Genomic DNA, 23559 nt, shown 5'->3' on the forward strand with positions numbered 1-23559 from the left:
TGCAATTCACCCAGCAGCTTTATTTTGAGTGCAAATCTCACAGTAGCTGAGATAAGAGATGTGCTTTGCAACAGGTGTTCTAGTCAGAAGATGACAAGTCAACTACACACCAGTAATTAGGGTGTCAAGCGTGACATCCACAAAGGAGTATTAGAGCCACAATGACAAAAAAACACATCTGAATAGTAATGTACAAGAGCCCCCCCGTTCGAACCTTCAACTCCCAGAACAATGATGTGGATGTTCTAACCACTTATCCACTGTCATACGGTACATTCACGAGATGATATTAACATTAAACAGGTTTTATTGTAATATTACAATCATTTTTTTTCTTGTAATATTTATTCTTGTAATCGTGACAATTTCCATGTATATTTCTTTCCAGTGTGGCCCCCCAATACTCATTTGTAGACGTCCACTTGATTTCAAGAAGCATGTGGGCCTTTGCATGAATGCTGGCTTTGCCTAAACTAACTTTCCTAGGTTACATTCAATTGCATTTGTTTTAGAATCTACTGAGTAAAACATCTCACTTTATATTTTAAGCTTAACCAGGATTGCTTGTATACAGTGCCATGGAGAGTTACAGTATATGTGATAGAACGTACAGTACTTTACAGCGCACACTTACATTTTTAAACATAATTCCAGACAAATAGAAAATACTGTACTTTCAAGTTTCAAAGAACAGGCTTATTGCAGTTTATTGTAACATTTCATTTTTTTCAGTTCAACAACGGAGACAAGATGGCACACCATGCAGCATGTAAGGCTGAATTTTGCTACGGGAAAAAGCTTCAACAGTACTTTGAGAGCAAACCTACGAGGGGGCCATTTTGATTGCACAACCTCCTCTTCTAAAAGCAATGCTCTGTTCGAACGTCTTCTAGACAGCTTACGAAACTCGTGTTGATTAATATTGTGCGTCTGTTATTTAAGACTAAATCTTAAGCACAGCTACGGAGTTCACATTTTGTGTGTCGTACCATACGTTGTTGATACGAGGTAGTACTCATGCGCTCTATAGGTTCAATCTGTAAACCATAACAATTCATGAGAATGAAATATATCCATCTACATCGTTTGTACATACATTGAGCATCTCAGGGAGGGTTTGTATTATTGCTTTTATGTGATTATGAACATTAAAACTGATGACGTAATTAAAGAGCACTTTAACTCATTCACTCCCAGCCATTTTCACTGAAGCAATCCCCTTCGCTCCCGGGTGTTTTACTGGATTTTGACTGATTTTGCAAGGCCCACAGAATAAAAAGAAAAATTAGCATTACAATATAGCTGAGTTTAATCATTATTCACAAATCTTTTTAAAACACTGGGGAAAAGAGCTTGTTGCAACATGGCCCTGGTTATCTCTTATACTCTGCTGCCACCTGCTGGCTGTTTTTTGTAATAACTACCATTGCTTTAAGTGACCTCTTCAGGTCAGAGGCTGCATCAAAGCCTTCTGTATGCTCTAGTATTAAAAACAAACAAACATAAAAAAACGTATAAATACGTTTTTGGGACCATGACACTATTGGTTTTATATGTTTTTGGGAGCAAATGAGTTAATGTGCTAGATCTCAACTGTCAGCACAGTGAGCAAAGTAGGACTACCCCCAACAGACAAAAACTTCACTCTCATCACACACAGGCTGGCTCCTGTTACAGGTTTTGTCACGTTTTAAGACTTAAGACTCAAACATTCATTGCAAAGAAAATCAAAGTCAACTCTCAAAAATTCTCATTTCATAGTGTTTTTGTTTGTTAATTACAACACCTGATATCACCTAAAATGGGATCATATCATATGACCAATTGTCTTCTGTTTAATATTATTGGTTGTTTGGATACTAGCAGCCAATCTTAAGATATTTTATGCTCCTATTAATGTCCACACGAACACAGGTACACAAACAAAGCAATTCACATCGCATCTATAGTTTACCCTTATCTGCAAAGTATTACATTCCAGCCAGGAAATGCATTTGTGCACCTATTCGACACTGGGCTAGATGCTATAAGCGTCTTTCCAAATACCTGCGTACGTGTGGACTTCTATAGCTTAGCATCTTACCAGCCCAGAGCTTGATATTCATTTGGGCTGCTCTTTGACTTGGTGTTCCCTGAGCGCACCTGTAAAAGTAGCCGTCCACACGTGCAGGGCTGTTCCAGCAGAGAGGGTAAGGAAGAAGAGGAAGGCCACTTGGAAGCCGAACCAATCCACCACACCCCCGGCCAAAGCGCTGAACATCAGCTTTCCCAACACTTCCAGAGTTGCCAGGAAACTGTAGTGTGTGGCCTGAAATGAAAAAAAAAGAGAAAATGTATACAATGAGTAGCGATAGGCAAACGACATTTATCAAACAATTGATTGTTAAATATTCTGTTATAGAAGTGGCTGTGGTTTAATGGTGTGACTGAAGTAATTGTGGCAAAATAGAAGGCAGCAGGTTGATTGATATTGAAGGCATGGAGAAGATGAAGACGATGAGTAACAGGACCGCTACAAGTACATTTAAATACAGGGAGTCTTCACACAAATGACTCGGTATACCTTAGCGCTCGCCTGACTTGCTTATCTTTTCTACTGAAGCTTTTATAAACTCTCCAAACAATAAACAAGACATGTATTCAGTGACTTCAGTCATGTATTTTTTTCACGTCTCAATATAAATCAAAACATGTTTTTCCTTATGGTGCGGCTCTATTTGCGTGTTATAGTTTTTATTCAAATTTAATGGGGGGGCAGTGGGTTTTTTTTTGTAGAGAAGTTGTGGAATGTGTAGCTTATTAAAATGATCAGGATAATGTAATGAATAAGCTTTAAGGGTAGATGAATAACTGAATAACTATCTTATTTAGGGTAATTGTTATGTTTTTGAGTATAGAGTCTGTATATGTTCAACAGCTTTTCCTTTTTCTTTATTATTTAATGTTATGCCAGGTGAAGTTGCGTTTAAACAACACAAAAAAAGCTATTTTGTGTGCTTTCCTTTAAAAAAAAAGAGGTATATATTGAATAGCATATATTTGTATCTTTTAGTTTTTTTATTTTGGTCCCTAGCTTATTGTCAAGTTTTTTTACATTAACATTTTATTATTATTATTATTGGTAATTTTGTAGTTTTAGATTTCTAGAATGTTCATGTAATAACCACTTTTCTGTGCTGCCAATTGTCTTTATTATTATTATTATCTTATTTTTTTAAGGAGCACAGTGGCCACTAACCTGGAATTTTAGGAGCGTACACACTATAAATTGACTTTCAAAGTAAAAATTCATCCCACTCATTTTCACTATATTACTGATAAATGGGCTGAAGTGTGGAGCAAAAGTTTGACAGCAATGAAAAATATTCAACAATAAAATTTTTCTTTTCTTTCTTTTTTTTTTTTTTAAATCAGCAAATTTACTAGAGTGGATTGAAATTTGAGTTGCACTGTCTCGAATTTTAGGGGCAAAATGCCACCATTTAGGGGCAGTCTGGAGCACTGCTAAGCAATGGAAATGATATGCTTTAATCTAATTTGTCAATTAATTGAAAAGTTAATCGACAGCTTAATTCATTATTAAAATAATTGTTAGTCGTAGGCCTAATGTACACACACACACACACACAAAGTACTTAAGCGCGTACATAAATTAAATGTATGTTTATTATTATTACACGCACAGTTGTCAATGTCAAATGTAAAACGTGACATTCATTTCAAGTTGTTAGTAAGATGATCACAAAACATATTCGAAAGGGAGCAACAATGGATGAGAAAGCACCAAGGAACGAGAGTGAGATCATGGCGTGCGATGATGGACGGAAGCCAACAAAGACTTGGATCTGATCTCAGCCTTGAGGCTTTCAGGATGGAGTGCGAATGAAAGATATTACCTAATCTCTCCCAGCTTTCTCTTTCTTCCCTAGAGTGATGCATTTAGCAGGTAACTACAGCATAACCGTTCAAATCAAGGCCAATAAATATTGAGCAGTTACTTCAATATAGTTCATTAGAGAAGACACTTGAAATGCTCTGCCGCATAGTCCTACTGTAAATACGGATATGATTCTATTGTCATTTTGAAACACCTCCGCCGAATTAGAGCGCTTCCATCTGTCAGAACTTTGTCATTGCAAAGGACATCACTCACTGGGATGCGAATGAAATGTGACGGTGATGAGTTCAGAGTGACCGAGCACACCGAAGAAGCCCGTGTGACCGCATCTAAGTGGCGTTCCTTTATTCCAAGCAACTTGTTTCACAGATTTGGTTTCTTTCTCTTGGGGATCGTTAACAAGCACTCATACGATCGGCTTTCAGTCACTGGATAGCTCTACGTTCAATAACACTCACATACTTCCGCGTGCACGGCCCGGCTAACGCTTTCCTTCCACTGCTTGCATGCAAACGGTATGTGTCATGAGAGCATTTCAAATGCGCCATGTTTCGCATCATCATACGTTTTGGTCGATTCTATTTGCTGCAGTAGCAAAATCATTCCTATGTTGGCAAAGGTGCCTGTGATTTTCTTTCCTCCTTTTAATTGTGCCTTTCTTCTGCACTTGAAGCATGCCGCCAATTAAAATAATAATTTGTCACCTTGAGATTGACTGAGTGAATGGCTGCGCTGTGACAACGATCACCTCCAGGCAATGATGGCCCACTTACGACGGGGACAAAAGGAGTTATGTCAAAAGAGGAGAAGACGAAAAAAGTCCGGATGGAAAAGAGAGCACTTAAAGGACCAGAGATGACAAAGAAATGAAGTGAGCTGGTTCAGGGGGGACTCTTCCAGTGAGGAGGGGCGGGGAGGGTCAAAGAGGAAGGAAGTAGTGAATAGAAAGTGGGTCTGCAAAGACTTTTTGAAATGTTCCAGGTGGAAACAGCTGATGAGAAGTGACAGGCGGCGTGGGTGACGGCGGCTAGACGGTGTTAGGTGGGCTGCTGTCAAGTGGGAATTGCCTGGCTAGTAGGGGTGCCCCCCCCCCCCCCCCCCACTAAAAAATCGAATTTCATCAGAATCACGATTATCATTGACTACAATTCAAGATCGATATAAAATGTCGCAATCTCAATTTTAATTAAATTATTTTATACTGTCTTGCCCTTGTTTGTGTGTGCCTTTATTGGGAGCGCTGTTCATGTTGTACACGATTTGGCCACTTTGGGGTGGTTCCGCGCGTTCTGATACACTGTTAAGTTGTAGCAACATTAGAGCGTAGAAGAAAAAAGTCATGATCAAGTTATGCCAAAAAAAGTTTGTTTATTTTTGCAGCATAGGAAGAGCATATACCTGGTGAGTAATGTTAACATGCTTATATACACACCTGAAGCGTTTTTGTATGAATCGCCGTATTTAGAGTGATAAAAGTGCCGCGAGTAGCGCGCTAATTAGTGTTAGCGAGTCAATGGCACTTTCCATTGTGCGTTAGCCTTGAGCTAGCTACGTTCGGTAAACAAGCTAAACAAACTGTTTGCATTTAAGTGTGCACTGTGTTTAGATGTTTAGATTTACACTTAACCTCATCTGGAGTGTAATAAAACGCTTGATACTGTAACAATAGTATTGTTCGTTCATGTTGCTTGAGGGACTGATTAGAGTGAGGGAACATACTACAGGAAGTGAGGTAGACCAAGCGTGTCCTATCAGCCAGGAATAACACTTTGGACACTTAGGAGATTTGCTCTAATTTAAATATATACTTATAACTTCTCAAGCCCCTAGTATGTTGCAGCGTAACTTTTTGCTGTTTTTTTTTCTTGTTTGTTTCATATTTTACTTTTTCCTTTATATATATATATATATATATATATATATTCTTTGTTCTGTATTTGTTCATGTTATCTTGAGTGATTGTTTCAATTCTATTGATATTGTATTGATTATTTTTTATGTTGATATTTGAGAAAGTTGTGCTCTCTGTTATTTGCAATTAAAAAAGGAATAAAGACACTTTCTTTACAATTCAAAAATTAATAAATGTGGAAAAAAGGGACATTTCAATGTCTCCATTTGTCATTTTGTCTTGCAAACCCGACTAGAGAATGACGATTATTTGCACATCTATAGAATGAAGCAGAAATCATTGTCAATCAAATCATTTTGAATCTAAAATAGTTTTGTATCAAAAATCGATTCTGAATCGAATCGCAGACCCGAAAATCAGAATTGAATCGAATCGTGAGACAGTCAAAGATTCCCACTCCTACTGACTAGCTCAATTTAGTTGTTACAGAAAGTCAACCAACATCCTCAAAGAGCACAATTAAACAAGATGGACAATCTGTGAGCAAAGTGCAAAGAAACAAAAGGAGAGATCACCTTGCCAACATGAGATGACCATTAAGAAAAAACAAAATCAGGAGTTAAATGGTTGCGTAACTCGTGACTCTTACCTGAATGCTCTCCTCAGCCCTCTGAGTGCAATGCATCATAGTGGTGAAGGTGAGCGTGGTGATCAGACCACCCAGGAAGTGTTGAACGCTCATACTCAAAACAGCCATACCTGAGGGAGAGAGACAGCATTTACAACGTTGCAAACCAAGAAAGATCATCTTTGCGACGACACCTCTCGTCGAACTCAAAGCATGCTGCTGAAAAGTATCTTCTGACTAGCGACGCACGCCTCCCCCCCGCATTCGTCCCCAAAACACATGTAGTGTATCCTCTGAGGGAACGTGCAGAGAGGTGTCGGTGAGAAACACAGAGGAACCACAGAGCTGATCTGTCACCGCTCCTGCGAACGCTGAATTATTCACTCAAGCTGCCAGAGTTTGTGCACAATAAGACTCTTCAATCACACAAGACACACACACACAACGATCAGACCGGAGCCGTGGAAATAGAAGGTTATCATGTAATATTGAAAATTCCGAAACTGAATGTTTTTCCCCTTTTCTTTTATTTCTGATTCCATGTTCCCTGATATTTTTTGTTTGGGCTTAAAAGAGAAGGGGGAGGCCTTCACGTCAGTAACTGAGAGGCTGAAACGGGGAACAGACAACTGGCGCAGATGAAGAGCGCTCATCTGATTCCCAAATGCTTCCAGACGGGCTGTGCAACTCAATCACGTGTCATTCAGGCAATAACGACTGAATGGCTCTCTGGAGAAAGAACGCCAACCTCCGCTGAATAATTTAGACGACTTTTATTTTTGTTTTATACTTGCGATCATTTGACTTTACAATGGTTGTCCTATAGACATGTGATTCCCAACATATATCACATTGCGCCCACTTAAAAAGAATAAGTATGAGCTGTACTATTAAAAGTAACAGTATTGAAATGACTTTTAAAAATTAGAACTTATCTACTGTTATATTTTTTTTTTTTGTAAATAAAGAAAATCAAGGGGCAAAACACTGTTTGTTTTTTAAATGCACCACACCTACTGTGGAATCACACAACATGAAAGTTAATTAAAAGGCCTTAATATCAGTTTACCTTTCTGAGAATAATATGTTGTAAGTCTAATAAACACGACATTCAGATTAATATTGCATTTGTGGAATATGAATAAAGCAGCAAAATCCTCCTTTTTTTTTATCACTCTCAGGTTGCGGCCATTTTGACACTTACTGTCGACTGAAAATGACATCACAGTTGCTCAGGGCTCAAGTAACGACCAATCACGGCTCAGCTTAAGAACGTCACATGACTACACTCAGGAAAACAGGTGAGCCGTGATTGGTCGTTAACTAAGCCAGTTGACAGCAAGTGAGAAAATGGCCGCTCCCTGATAGATAGAGAAAAACTATGGATTTTGTTCCTTAATTCATATTCCATAAACCCAATATTAATCAGAGTACCGTGTTTATACTAGTGAGGCTGTGGAGAACACATTATTAAAATTTTTAAAAGGCCTTGAACTTTGAACAAAAGCCAGTTTTTTTGTTGTTGTTTTTTTCAGTATGATGTAACCACAATAAATGTGTTTTAATCAGAATGCGGTACTTATGACTAAATGTATGTTTGGAGTTCTATCAATTAAAAAGAAAGAAGTGTGTCTAACCATGCTTTAGATTAGTGAAATCAAATAGTCTTTTTCTTTTATTTGACATTTTGCATTCAAAACAGTGGTAGGATAAATACATTAGTAAGCCTTCTGGAAGTCTCTTTGCGAGTATTATTAGTACCTGCAGTGTCAATTGTAACTGCGTCCAACTTTTTTATCTCTTTACTTTTATGACGTTTGTTTCATTTTGAATATGAGATGATATGGGCCCAAGTACTCATACAAACTGTGATAATAAACAAGAATGATTATTATTAAACCTCTACAATGATAATATTACTCAGCTAGGATTGCTAGAGGAGATATTTTTTTATTACTTATTATTATGGGGAAGATTGCAGTGGTGCAAAATTGCAAGGCGTGATTGATATGTTGGATGCCTTATTTAATATCTGAGCATGATTATTTTTGTAAAGGCAGACTGTTGTGAGGATGTTTTTGCCACCGAGTACTACTTGAGAAAGAAGCTGAGAAATTTGACTGTATTTAAATGTCTCACCTTTCATGAGTGGCGATGGTTCCAGCACAGTGAGCAAGGAGCTCTGGAAGACCATACTGACGGTCCGCATGACGAAAACACGTCGCATCAGCGCGCCGATGCTAAGGAGGGACAAACAAATGATGCAGAGATCTGACAAACGCACACACACGGGTGATTAAGTAAACAAGTCCCCAGACACTAATTGATTCGCTGTTAGAGCAAGAAAATCATCCCCCTGTGGTTTTGGTTCATGACGTAATCAATAAGCTAACGAGAACCCCAGCATGGGGAAGATAATTAATCACTGTTAATACACACACACAAACACACGCATGCACATGAACCCACACTGTTTTTTGACATCAAGGATTAGCAATGCCAATCACTCAGGGGATACCTGCCACTCAAAGAGACAGTGTGTGCGTGTTGGTGTGTGCGTGTAAAAACAATAAAGATGTAAGGGGGGGAATAAGACTTGAGCTGATAACATTTTATGTGGCATAAAATAAAGCGAAATTAAAGACTCTGACTGTCTGACCTTGCTTGTTAGATAATTTATTGCATTTTTTTTTTTTTACTTTGTTCCAAACTGTAACCACAAGGTAGGAGTGTCCTATTGTGTGTACTATATTCAAATGTCATGGCAGAATCATTATTATCATCATCATCATCATCATCTTTATTATTATTATTATTATTATTATTATTATTATTATTATCTGAGGTTAATATTCCTCAGTATATGTAACTAACGTTACTCTCATACATACTGTCTGCATGCAAATACACAGCCACTAAATTAATTAAACCCATGATCGCTCAGGTCAGGCTTTCAGGGTTCCAATCCACCCCCCCCCACCCCCCACCCCCACTTTCTGGAAGTCACATTGAAAGTTAAAAACAGTCTGGTCTCATTTACACAGCTCCAGGGCTAGACTAATCAGTCTAACATGTTTGTATCTATAAATTCAATAGTTATGTGTGTGCGCGCACCCTGAAGAGATTGTGTGTATTTGCACATGTGCGCATATGTTTGTGTGTGTAATTGATTTGCTGCTCATGCTGTTCTCACACCACACAACAGACCCAGGGGGGTTCCCTGAGTTCTCCAACAAGGCTATGTTTACTTAAATTACTGAACATACTGAGCCAGTATGCGTGCATACATACACACACACACAGGAGAGTGTAATAGAAAATGAAGAGAAACAGGCAGCATGCACCAGAGTGAGATGCATACACAAAAATACTTAAAAAGGAGACAAAAGTAAAAGCGGGAAGAGAAAGAGGATGATTTTGACAGGCACTGCAGGACCATAGCAGTGTTTCCCACACCATGTTAATACTTGGGCGGGCCACCACCCAAGAAGTCTTCAAGAAAATCTGTTAAAAATATATTTAAAAAGAAAAAAAAACATGTTGCGACAGGATATACCGTATGTAACGTTAGTTCACCGTCACTTGTGCATCGTGAGGCTAGAGGTTGACGTAGTAACAGGACTGAGACCCACCTCCAGTCCAACCTGCCTCCCATCCCCACCGCCGGAGTCCACCCACCCAAGTATATTTCAAATCTATGGGAAACACTGCATAGACAACATCACCATAGTGTTGTATCAGTATCACTGCTCTTCATGCACTTTTTTTGTCTTGGAGTAGTTATTTTGTAAGAATGAGGGGGTCCAATTGTACACATTTGCACATGTAAAGCACCCTGCAATTAATTATGTAAAAAGTGTTGATATAAAACGTTATTATGAAATTGAAGAATGCAATTTATGGAGAAATTGTGTGAAGGCTGAGAGGCTGAATGAAATTTTTGGGAATCATATTGAATGATGTGGAATTATAGACAATGACCTGGAGCTGAACAGTTTAATAATGATAATAATACTAATAATAATAATAATAATGCATCCAATTTATTGAATTGGCCAATGAATGCAGAAATTAGATGAGACAAACTAAAATATTTTAATTTTGGGCTAAAAAAAAAAAATGCTGGCATAAGCTAACCAGTTGAAAGTTGGAATGGTTTAAATTTGAAAAAAAGAAGAAGAAATAAATAAATAAAATAAAAATACAAAATTAAATTAGAGGAGAAAAACAACAAAAATCCTTAAAAAAACAAAAAAAAGTATGGAGGATCAATAACTTCTAAATGTACACTTGAGAGGTGTAAATAAAAGAATGTAAATACTATAGTATACTGTAAAAGAGAAAGAAAAATAGCTATATATATATTTGTGGGTATTTTAATGATGAAAATGTTGAAATTTTGGTGAGTGGGAATATTTGGCATGCTGATCCTTCTTAAGGTGAATTGAATGAGCTGAATAATTTACATTTTAAATAGTAATGGTTTGAATCTGTTAAGTTGAATGTGTCATTGGGAATTAATAGTGTGTGTGTGGGGGAATTTGGGGGAAAATGTAAAAAAAATAAAATAAATAAATTTAAAAAAAAATTGACTGTTTGGAGTGTGCTGAAATTGGAATGGTGTGAATCAATGAATGATTTTGAAGAAATGAGTGATCAAAATAGAATATGTTAAATTATTAGGTGAATGTTTTGGAATACTATGAAAAATGTGATATTTGTGTGAACTTAGTATGTTAAAAATCCTTCTCAAGCTAATTTGAATAAGCTGAATGTTTTGAATTTCAAATAGAAATATGTAAATGTGTAATGTTTAATGTACCATTGGAAATGAAAGGAGAATTTTTGTTGAAAATGTAGAATTTGGGGAAATTCTTTACATTTTTGGTTGAAAAATGCAGAATTTTGAGAAATCCCATGGATTTTGGAGAAAAATGCAAGCACACTTGGCGTGGAACATGTTGAAGTTGGAATGTGAGAATCGGGGGGAAAATCTAGAAGGCGTAACACGTCAATAAAGTGTGTGGATTGAAACTTGAAGGTGTGCAAGAACAGCCTTCACACAAAACCTGAAAATCGATACAGAATAACTGTATATTGGTAGAATACATGTGTTTGTGGCAAAAGACAATTGCATGCTCGTGGGGATGATCAGAAATGGCTACCTGAATTGAGCAAGCAGTAAGCCTCCCAGTGACGAACCACAGATGGAGAAGCCCATGGCGATGACGCCGTTCCAGAAGCCGAGCTCCCGGGCGGTCATGTGGTGATCCAACAGAAACAAGGGGAACATGGTGACTGCACCCTGCTCGCCTGTACACAAGGTCAATTGGGGTGAGGGGTTAGGGTTAGGGTTGTTGTGGATGGACAAAATTTAAAAAACTGACTTCAGACTAAATTAATTTGTGAATTTTACACGAGAAAAAAAAAACAGTTACACGTTGGATGAGAAGAAAAGTGAAGCAGATAATGAAAATTATTCCTTGCTTTAATTTCATAAGCATCTGTTTGCACATTTGAATAGGCTACTGTCATTTTTAAGTACAGTAAGTCTGTAAAACACCTCCCTCAAGTCAAATCAGTCAGTTGCAATGAGAATGTTATTCCAAGTAGTTCAGCCTGAAAGACAAAACAAGAGATGACTGAAAACCGCATACAGCAAACCGGCATGGGGTGCACCTCGGCCTATTCCTGGAAAGTGTCAATAATAGATGCCTGACAAGAAAAAGAATACCCTCAGTCAATATCAAACAGAGGCCTGGCACTTTTCCTAATGCACAAAAAGGAACACACAACAAAAACAGCAGAACTTCCAAGATGAAGCAGACATCACATAGACCTTTCAGTCAAAAATAAAAAGTTTCTGTCAGGCAGTCAGCCTTGTGTGTGGTGTTGAGTGAGGGGGTAATGTTCTGCTGAACAGTACAGTAAAATATTCAGTGGTGCCGACTGCACGCCATTATTATATTAATGGAGACTGACTTCAGAAAGACAGTGGGACCAAGGAGCTGCATGAGTGACAGCTTGGCTCCCAGGTTGCTGTCAAAGACGCACAACACAACCAACGATTCGCTCACTCAGTCAGCCAGGAGACAAACAAAAATAGAGAAAGAGGAAGAGAGACAGATGAAACAGAGTGCAGGCAAAAAAAAAAACATATCTGAGACGCTCCCGGTGTTCGGGAGTGCGGTAACACAGTGAGAGTGTCACTGCTTTAACAGTGGCGTGACAAATCAACAAAAAGAAACGTAGAGAAGGAAATGTGCATTTGTTGTGCTGGTAACATGTGTCTTTTTCACATTTCTGTCACTCATGTTTCCCTGCTGGCAGATTACACAGTTAGCATAGCCGGTAGCCACTACAGTATAGCCAAATAAATAAATAAATATAATCATTGTGGGAAGCATGCTGGAAGCATTCCCACATACAGTATGTTGTTGTGATTTTTATTCTCCTAATTTTTTGGCCAAGAAACAACTCCCACATAATACTTCCGATAAACACCGTTCAAATTTCAACATGCTTCAAAAATTCACGCTTTTCGGGGTATGTATATCGTCTGATTTCACATTACTTACAGTACTCGCACAATTTAACGTTAAATATCAACTTTTCCCCATTCATTTTCAATGGGACTGACATTGAGCTTTTTCGAAGTCCCACTTTCCACGCCCACTTGCATACCTACAAACTGATCATCATTACCAGCTCTCTGACATTGTCCAGTAACCAGGAGGTCGCGAGTTTGAATCCCACCTCCGATTGTACATAGCAAATGTATCCACGGCAATTATGCTAAGTGATTGCATGCTAACCAACTGACTATCATTTCAGGCAATGCATTATAATTTCACTGAAATGATTAAAAGCATGTGTCTCCATTCAGCCTCAGATGACACTTGTCAATATAAATATGCAATTAGCCATGATTTTTTAACAAGACAAGTTAGGTCAGTGGTTTGCGCAATTTCCTGCCACACTGGAAAATCTCGGTTCAAATCCTGCTTGGACAACTCTTTGGTCCAAATGCGATACTGAATACAAATTATTTCACATCCATTTATTTTGATGTAATTTGTGATTATTAGGTTTTTACTCCATTCTATATCGAAAATTCAAATTCAACACAAGCTTTCAGTATTCTGGCATATTCACTACAATTATATACAATGGACAGCAATGGCACAGTGGTTTGAGCAAATACTTGCCACACACGAATACCTTGATTTAAACCCTGCTTGTACAACTCTTCAGCTAGTGCAGCAGAGCTTTGACTGGTGAATAAGAGGCGATGGTTCTAATCCCACCTTTGGCAGTTCAGGTGTTATTTTTATTCATTCATTTTTCAATTACAATTAATACTTTGTAATTTTCACATCATTTATCTATTGTTTTCCTTCATAATCATTCAATTTAGCATTAAGCTTTTAGCATTCAGCTGTTAGCATTCAGCTTTCAGCATTCCCGCGCAATTTTTGCAGAAATTGCACTTAGTCTAGTGTGATTAGTTTGTTTGCTCACACCTTGTGAACATAGATGTGATCCTTAATGGGCTTGTTTCCCACGCTATGTTACAACTTTTGTTCACATTTCAGTGAGAGGCAGTTATTTTCGCTTAAATCTTACCAGTTCTTGGGAGTGTGAAATTTTTCCCCCCCAACTCATCATTCCAATATCGATCACTCTTAAGTGGTAATGAGCAGTAGTAGTCATGATGTCAGGGTTGTTTACACATGCTTCTCTGCATGTTCGCCTGTTGTTGAGCTTAGTGCTCGGAGCTTCCGCATTCAACTAATTATTTCTTTAAAAGACGGGGGTTGGGTGTGTGTGCAGAAAAACACAACCACACTGATTATTCCATTCTATTAATATTCTCAAAGCAACAATTGTCCATTTCTGCAGGGATTTCATTAGATGTGCAAAGATTAAACAAACAGAGCAGAGGCGAAAGAAAGAAAAAGGGGGAAGGGACAGGATCAATGAGGAGACAACAAAAATAGAGTGGCAGGGAAAAGAAAAAAGATGGGGAAAATTCTGAAATAAACCAAGAGAAAGTCATTCACAATGAGTGAAAAGAAAGAATCAACCGGGACAAAAGACGAGTGTAAGACGCTAGCAGGAAATGACAATTATGATGTGTTTATTTCCCCCAAATGTGAGTTAAATATGACTAGAGAGAAAGGAGAGTAGTCAGAGGTGGAGACAGTTAGAGACAAGCGGGTTGGGGTGGGGGGTACAACAACACAGACATTGTTACGAGGTTAGTGAAGAGGAAACAGAGGAGGATGTCAGGCTCAAAGAAACTGTACTGTTTGTGTTTACATTAGAGACAGATGCTACAAAAAAAATACACTGTGAGAGCCCAAACTATTTAATATTAAGACGGGACGTGACACACAATATATGCCGGGTTGCTTATTTCTGCTTGTTTAGACGGTTTGTCCACGTGACATTTGTCTCAATAGTGAGATTGCCTTTTGTGTCTGCTTATTGGAGCTTAATGCTTTTTACAGCATTGTAATGTATATAAAACTGCACTAGGCGTTTCAAATATTCAATTCTGTGTACCTAATGTTGTGGCCGGTAAGTGTATGCAGCTTTTGCACAAGGGACAGGCTAAGTAAATACCCAATTAGTTGATCGAGTGTTGAGATTTTTTGATGATTATTGTATCAAAGCATTTAATGCTTAAGTGTAAAAAAAAAAAATGTTGAACTAATTTCATGATGATGATGATAATATCTAACTGTGAACACGCAATGGGGGGGAAATAAATAAAATAAAAATAACATTATTTATTTTAAAATTATTACTAAAAATAACAAAACCAGAACCCTATATCTTTATAAAAAAGTAACAACTGTTTTTATTTACATTTTACACAATGCACCAAGTTCATTGGTATTGGAGTTGGATAAAATGGCCCCAAACATGTAAAACAGCAATGCTGTACCCTAATACTGTCTTAATTAATTAAAAAACAGTATTTAAAATGTCATAGAACTGTTGTGGATTGGAATACAAACTTCATGTCAGTGTATACTTTTAGCCGTCTAAAGTGACATTTAACCGAGAAACATCTGTGCTTGGTGGACTTGCTCAACTAAAAGACTTTCTTTTTTTTTTTTAACACATTACATATTATTGAGTCTCTTTTTGCCCCCTGCAGTTTATTTTGAGAGCACAAAGTCAATACTCATTCACCACTCATCAAACCAGAAAAAGAACAGTTTTATAACACATAAATGGTGCATACAGGAGGTGGTGCGCTTCCTGTGATTAGTTCGATTGGTGTGTTCATAACAGAAATTATCATCCTATATAACTCTGGGATTATTACAAAATCATCTTTAAAGGAGAAGTCAACCTAAAAAAAAATAAAAAATTCTTGACCATAATATGTTCTATGCAGCCCCACTAGTCTAAATGGTAACGGTATTGTGGTTATTATTGCATTAGTGGAATATGAATTAAGTAGCAAAATCCAGCAGTTTTTATCTATACCAGAAGGTGGCCATTTTGTCACTTGCTGTCGGGTGAAAATGACATCACAGTTGCTCAGGGCGGCTCAGGTAACAACCAATCACAGCTCAGCTTTAGAAAGCTGGTGAGCTGTGATTGGTCGTTGCCTGAGCCCTAAGCAACACTGATGTCATCTTCAGTCGACAGCAAGTGGCAAAATGGCCGCCCATTAAGATTGATAAAAATGGCTGGATTTTGCTTCATAACTCATATTGCACAAATGTAACATTAATCATAATCTAATGTATAGACTAGTGAGGTCAAATATTACATTGGATAAGACAGTGTGTATAAACATTAATTGTGCAAATATCAATGAAAGAAAGAAAGAAAATCATATTTTGAAAATATCACAATGAAATTAGCAATAATTTTATTTTATTGAGGTCATAATTGTTGCCTCTTCTAATGCATTCACATTTTGCAAAACAAGCTAGAGGCCGTAGAGGGCAGCCACAGCATCAGCTCATTACTTAAGGTATCAGTCAGGAGAACGGGACAAAAGAATTTGCAAGGCATTCAATATGTCATGGAACACAGTGAAGGCATCATCAAGTGAAGAACATATTGCGCAACAGTCACATCAAAAAGAACTGAACGTTCCTCCAAAACTGATAAAAAAAGAACGAGAAGAAAACTGGTCAGCACAGGCTGCCAAGAGGCCGACAGTAACATGGAAGGAGGAGCTGTAGGAATTTCTGGCAAGTACATTTGACAACAATCTCCTGTCTTCTTCATAAATCTGAGCTATGGGGGAGGGTGGTAAGACGGAGGCTTATTTTAGAAAGAAAACATCTAAGCTGGGCTACATTGTGCAAAAACAATCGTGAAATCTCACAAATGCATGAGGGGAAATGTGCTATGATCTGATGTAACCAAGGTTGAACTTTTTGGTCATAATTCCAAAAGGCGTCCATCTTCACCAAAAGAACACCAGGTCTACAGTGAAGCATTGTGGTGGCAGCAACGTGTTTTTCCTCAGTTGGAACAGGGGCCTTAGTCAAAGGTGGAGGGAATTATGAACAGTTCCTAATAGCAGTCAGTGTTTGCACACAACCTTCAGGCTTTTGCATGCAGTCTTGGTTGAAGTGGTGTCTTTTCATTGTCAGTCTCCGTTTTTGTGATTTAGCCACATTTTTAGCTAGTTTTCAAAACGTCATTCCCCAAATCCTACAATTTGTCACGGTGTGCCCCCGGGGAGTTATGGACCCAAATGCAGGAAGTAGTGTGGGAGGTCAGGTGTGCTCACAAAAATGGTTAACTAAATAAGGCTTACTATCATAAACAAACACTCAGACTAAACTCGGATAGACAAGACTACTAACCAGGATGAGGTGCGACAGCAAACAAAATGATCCAACAAGAACTGAACAAAAAACAGGAACTAAGGCCTCGTTCAGACGTAAGCAAAGCCGGCTTCGTCCATCAAACAAATCTTGTACACACAGAAGCATTTCAAGACTTGCGTGTGTCCAAAAGAAGACGCTGAGGACGTTTAACGGCTGTAATATATATGCAAAGTCTGGAGTAGCGCTGTAGCGCAGCCACAGGGAGTTAACGGAAAGCATAGAAGAAGAATCAGCGAAGAAGACGGACACTTTTTTTTCTAACTTTATTGCTATATACAGAACAAACATGGCTTTGCATGTATCAAAACAACATGAAAAAGACAAACACAGGAGAAGTGACAATGGCTGGTGATTCAAGTACGAACGTGGGAATAAAGAAGCAAAATATTTTGTTGCAAAAGTATAAGCAAGCTTAGGAGGCTGCGCTAAACGACTACGACACGGCTATCCGCCATTGTTGTTGACAGACTGACAGTTCGCGCGCAGTCACACGAGAATTGGCGCATACGTCATCAATCTGCGGCAATGCGTCGTCATCAAGCTGCGACCATTACGTCATCGCTGGAGGAGTATCCTGCATATGGTGTCCAGACGGACGCGTACGGGGCGCGTTTTGAAATCTTTCCACTCTGGAGCCCGGTTTCAAAAAGTGATCGGTTTCAAGCTCCGAAACCGCGCCGTCATGTGGACGAACGGCTTAAACGGTAAGAAACTTGTGAGGATACATTGAAACTGGCTTTCGTGTGGGCGGGGCTTAAATACAAGCAAACTGACAAGACAACGAGAGACACCTGGACAAGACACTGTCGGAGATGATTGGATGACACAAGGGAACAGGTGGACACAAAACCATAATGAGAAAGACAAGACAGGAAAAGACATAACATGAAGCAAAACCAAATACGAAACCAAACAAATACGGATCATGACACAATTTTCCCTAATTGGGTAAAGCGCAACCATTACTGTTCATACCTGATGATAATAAAACAAAATAACATTACACCAACCCTTTATCCCAAGTGTTGTGACATGAGATATGTGTGCTTGTGTTTGTGCAATATACTGTATGCATGGGGGTTGGGTGGCAATATAGAGAGGGATCAGGGCAGGATCAGGGTGAGATGAGGGTAAGAGGTCGACAGGGACAGTGAGGTCAAATCCTCAGGTCCATGTTGTAGCTTAGACAAAAGAACTGCAGAGATCACTGAGGACAGTAAGTAACTCACCTCAACAATATTATCACTCTTTTTTCAGAGCTGAGTAAATAAAGTCAGGCATTCTACATATTTTGTGCAAACATCACTTTTAAAATTTTCTATTAGTCTGTTGACACAAATTTCCACATGCAGTCTTGAGGAATAACGATCGGTACAAATGTCAGAAGTTCCAAGTTTAAATTAATCTAACTCAAAATAGCACTGGATAGCTGATGAAAGGGCAGTGCTTGAACAGTACTTATACAGCGGGGGAGGGCGGACTTGTGCCAGGGGCTCAAGTCCATCACTGTGCGCCGTTTTAGCCAATCCCCCAAAATATGGGCAACTGAGAAAGCAAAAAAAGAGTTTAACGCTTATGGGCTCTATTTCCATGAATAGTACAATACAATAGTAATACAATTGTAAGGAACTGCAAACAGACCGCCACAGGTGAATGATATAAAGTATAAAAATATATCAAACATATTACGTAAATATAAATACGAGTGGCGTATTTTCTGTACATCTCCGCAATTTACAGTGATGTTAGATTGCTTTATCCCTTTGGATTGCTATTTTTGTTGTTGTTTTTTGCACTTACTTGAAACTTAATACAGTATTAAAAACTGCAGCTTTAAAATTATTGCAAGAAAAAAGATGAGCAAGCCCTGAAGAACAGGACAGTGCTGTTTTATGGGTCAACACAAATAACAACCACCGTTTAAGCATTAATTGAATTGTACTTTTCTTGTGTCACTGAGACAAACCCATTTTTATTCTAGACAATATGGTCAGTAAAATAAGGATGACATACACTAACACAGTATGTTTGTGCATTCCCAAATGTGTTTATTTCTATGCTCATGTTGTTCCGTCCCTCCCAGGGCACCATGTGGTGCTTGTTCATTAATTCATCTCTTCCATCAGTCTCCCATCCCTGCAAGTCCTTTTCCCCTCTGGAAAATATCCTCCTGTCGCCATAAGTTCATCTCCTCCCCCACAACCATCCTCCACTAATGCATGTCTGTGGAAACCGTCCAGTGCGGACGGTGATACAGATTTGATGCCATTTCTGGGAAGATTTACCCTCTTCGTTTCAACCAAAAATTTTAATTTAACTTTTCATAGAAAGAGTCGCTAACCAGAACCACTGATGTTTAAAAATAATGACCCAACCGTGACTGCTCAGCAACATTAAAATTTGGGTTGTGTAAAATTAATTTTTGGCAGATTTGAACACACCACACATTAAGATGTCAAGTTAAAAAAAAAAAAAACGTTAAATCAACACCCCATGCAGTGACTTTAGTATGATTAGCACTTGAGGTTGTCATCAAAAAACTAGGTGCCTATATTTAGTTGTTGCTTGCCTGTGCATCTCTGTAAGGTCACTTATGCCAACATGCGCACAACATGACTGTAGTTATTGGTGGCCAGGAGGTTACATTTCAAAGCAGAGCTGCATGCAATGCAATCAAACTCAAAGAGTTCATTAGACAAAGATGAGAAAAGGGAATATCAGCTCGTATTTGTGTTTCAATAAAGACAATTGGGGGTGTGAGGGGGTGGGTCCAGACTGGAAGATCACCGGTCTCTCACAAACACCCACACCATTTCAGCAAAAACAAAACAGTCTCCAAATGAAAATTATATCAGAACGCCGAGGCCTGAACCATTACAAAGCATTGCTTTTATATGCAAAAGTGAGTGAAAATTTAGGGTTCGGTTAAAGGAATGCAAACAAGTAATATGGATATCAATAAATCAGCAATGCAAAGTAGCAATGGTGAAAACACCTCAATTAGAAGCGGCTGATTGCACCCATGGGCTCGTGAGACAGAGAGAGAGTGCTGTGGGGTGGGGGTTTGCTCCCTAGACAGATTAGGGGCTCCAGCCAGCCTTCATATTCTGTCTAGTAGTGTCGTCTGTTGGGGCTCATCCGATTATGGGACACTCTCTCAAAAACACACATACGACTTTAAAAACAAAAGGCCCATGCATTCTCACACATGTAAACGAGAATGCTATGCAAATGGGAACAGACAATTACATTTCCACCACCCACATGCAAACACACATCAGAATCAAGCGCTCTTCCCTTTCAGTTTACGGACGCCATAAAACAAAGAGACTGTAATCCTTCTATAATCCCCCTTTGCTTCCAAATTTATACTCTTTCACCCATACTCACTCACTGAAATGATCATAAACAACTTTTTATTTTGTCCCCCCCACCCCCCAGCACTATGTCGTTGGCAAAAACCTGCAAGTACAAAGTACTTACACATACTCAATGTAGTATTGTTTTAACTTGAGAATATATTGACTTTATTTAAACCTATATATCCCAATGCAAATTCTTGTCCAGTGTGGTAGGTTCTTTTCTTTTCAGCTAAACATCTACTTTTTCCTGTGACGTTTCTAGTCTCACGTTACATAGACACGCCAACAGAGACATCTAGTGGCAGGTTTGAATCCTACATACCAACACAAGCGCTTGAAAAAAAGTTCAATTTGGACCAAACAGACAACTTTACTTCTCTGTTCAGTCAAAATGTTTCAGTTAAAAAATAAAATAAAAAGAATACTCACTTTTTTTTGCTGTTGAATAAAAAAAAAAATTGAACCACTTACTTTCAAAAAATGTATTATTATATAGTATGAAAAATCCTTGGTGATGAAAACAACACACACTACACTATAAAAATATATTGGACTTAGTTGTTATTTTCTATGATCTGTCGTCCACACTCTTCAGAAACTTATTTGGATACACACATGCAAACACTACACTGATACTGTCAAAGGTGTAGTAGATATGTTTATAAAATTGATAGTGGGCAGTTTATAATATTTTGCATATCATAACACAATTAGAAACATGCCTCAGTCTGATATATGCACTGTATATTTAGATTCAAATTGAGAAAACTGCAATAATAGACAGCTGGGTTAGGTTCTAGCATGCCCGCTATGGTACAGGGAATGATAGTGTCAAATGCATGCCTAGGTGACAGTATCAATAAAATATGAGCATTATTATTATGGATTTTGTTTGATTATACACAGGCCACATTGTTGTTCTTGGTTTGCCTCAGAGGGGCTTTATGACGGTTAAACCATTTAAATATAAAATAACCTTATGATTCTATTATTTACACACAGCAGATAGATAAATACGTTTCGAAATCAGGAGTACAAAATAAAAGTCTGTTCAACAATGGCTAGATGTTATTTATTGGAATTTAAAGTGAAGGAAATTTGTGTTTATTTAATAAGATTTTATGAAGAAATATGACATAGACATGCATGATTTGCTGGCTTTTGACAGTGGCATGACTGCTATATATGCACACATGCTTGTTTAAACATCAGACTCACCCAATTTGTATGTGAGCACATAGAGGACGGTCCAAGCAGTGCCCGGGACAGCCAGCAGCTTCCTCCACACCCTCCATGGCATCAAAGTATCAACTCCCTGTCCTCTTCTACTGCCATCTGCCTGTTGGCCCCTCACAGGCTCCTCATCCAAGACAGGAGCCCCCCACACAAACAGGGCCACCCCTGCATACACGAATGTCAGCAGCATAAACATCCAGCTCCACCCGGCCACGTCAATCACAGCTAGCAACCCGCCTCCAGCAAAAACAGATCCGGCTTTATAGCCCACAACCTGGGCTGTGTTACCCAGCCCAAGCTCCCGACGACCTTTCAACAGTCCCACTGCCGCTCCATCCACTGCAATATCTTGAACAGAGGCGAGGGTATTCATGGCAAGCAGAGTTCCCGCTACTCCCCAGATCTGCATATCCGGAGCCAGGGCAGAACTGGTGAGACATGTCAGCGCCAGTCCAGACACTGTTGCCACCAGCCAACGCCGCTTGGTGCCAATCTTGTCCACGAAAGGGGCCCATAGCACCTTGAGTACCCATGGGAAATAAAGGATCTTGGTGAAGCCAATGCGTGTAAGGGAATGGCCAGCTCCACGCAGGTAGACGGGAAGGAGGGAAGATTGGAGGCCGTAAGGGATGCCCTGGACAAAGTACAGTAGGCCCAGGAAGACGAGTTTGTCGTTCATGATCTTGCTGCAAACGTGCAGTGGTCCATTGGTCAGGTTGTTGTCATTGTTGTTACGGAGGAGCAGATGAAAAGGCCGACTCAAATGACCTGAAATGGTAAGAGTCGTATGACATTCATGGTTAATGACGCTAATATTTACATTAAGGCACCTTGCAGTCCCGAAGATAGTCGGACACTCAGGTCAATCTATAGTTCTGCAGCCCGGCTCATCATCAACATCGCTCACGTTGCCCACACAAAGCGTTGATGTCATGATATGTCATTTCATTCAAATCAAATTTAGTATTTTTTGTTCGCTTTAATTGCTTCGCTAAACTGTTAAAACCTTCGGTGACATTCCCTTAGCTACACTTAGCTAGCATTCCAGCATGCTCCGTCAGCGAAGCGAATGGATTTAAAACACACACATCACCTTCGTGAACTCTCCTGGGCGCTTTTTTGATGGTTAGTTTGTGACGTTTCCGATAGTAGATCAATCTTAAAATATACTGACAACATAAAAGTTGCTTAACCTAGCGACAGCTCTCCGTTGCCCCTGTTCTCTGCTTGCAATGTTTACATTGGTGTAGATGAGGTTGTCAGGTAGGGAAGATCTTCTTCTTTCAATTATTGGCGGATTATAAGAAACGTTCAGGCCTATACTGCCATCCACTGTACAAGAGTGTGCAGTACTCATGTCCCCACCTCGAGAATTTAAAAACAGCTTCCCCCACACACTTGATCTTATCCCCCTCTCATTCTGCTAGGGAAGTTACTGCCCCCCTTTTGCTGATTTCCAACTATGAGGGTAATTTATCGACTCTGGCAACATTTGCTTCCCCAACTTTACGAATTGAGTCACTACTAGATAAACTAGTCTTTGTAAATGTATTAACTGCAAACTGAACTGACACAAAATATGTGACATCTTTTATCTCACTTCTTAATGTAATACATACACTTGCTTTTATGTGATGTCATCTTAGCCCCTTTAGTTAACTTTAATTAATTGTGTATCTTTCAGTAATTGTGTACTGTATTTATCTAATATA

At 38.8% G+C, this 23559-nt stretch overlaps 1 protein-coding gene across 2 annotated transcripts; it reads right to left on the reverse strand.

Annotated features, from left to right (window-relative positions):
- slc33a2 (solute carrier family 33 member 2) lies at positions 1 to 23126 on the reverse strand. Of its 2 annotated transcripts, none has more exons than XM_077562374.1 (6): positions 23041 to 23126; positions 21830 to 22615; positions 11544 to 11691; positions 8518 to 8618; positions 6400 to 6509; positions 1 to 2308 (listed from the first exon to the last, which is right to left on the reverse strand). In XM_077562374.1, the coding sequence occupies exons 2-6, from the start codon at positions 22524 to 22526 to the stop codon at positions 2102 to 2104; spliced, it is 1263 nt and encodes a 420-aa protein (XP_077418500.1). In that variant the 5' UTR covers positions 22527 to 22615; positions 23041 to 23126; the 3' UTR covers positions 1 to 2101. The 2 variants fall into 2 exon arrangements, with proteins under 2 accessions (XP_077418500.1, XP_077418499.1); XM_077562373.1 differs by having other exon boundaries at positions 22941 to 23103.
- Between the last annotated feature and the right edge of the window lie 433 nt (positions 23127 to 23559).

This window comes from Vanacampus margaritifer, chromosome 3 (assembly GCF_051991255.1).
Source record: "Vanacampus margaritifer isolate UIUO_Vmar chromosome 3, RoL_Vmar_1.0, whole genome shotgun sequence".
NCBI lineage: Eukaryota > Metazoa > Chordata > Actinopteri > Syngnathiformes > Syngnathidae > Vanacampus > Vanacampus margaritifer.

Excerpts from the sequence above, each read along its gene's own strand:
- slc33a2 (XM_077562374.1), bottom strand. The coding sequence starts at position 22,526 with ATGAACGACAAACTCGTCTTCCTGGGCCTACTGTACTTTGTCCAGGGC. Across the intron at positions 6,510-8,517 it reads ACCATCGCCACTCATGAAAG|GTATGGCTGTTTTGAGTATG; the intron begins GTGAGACATTTA and ends TCTCTCCCTCAG. Across the intron at positions 2,309-6,399 it reads GGGCTGAGGAGAGCATTCAG|GCCACACACTACAGTTTCCT; the intron begins GTAAGAGTCACG and ends TTTTCATTTCAG.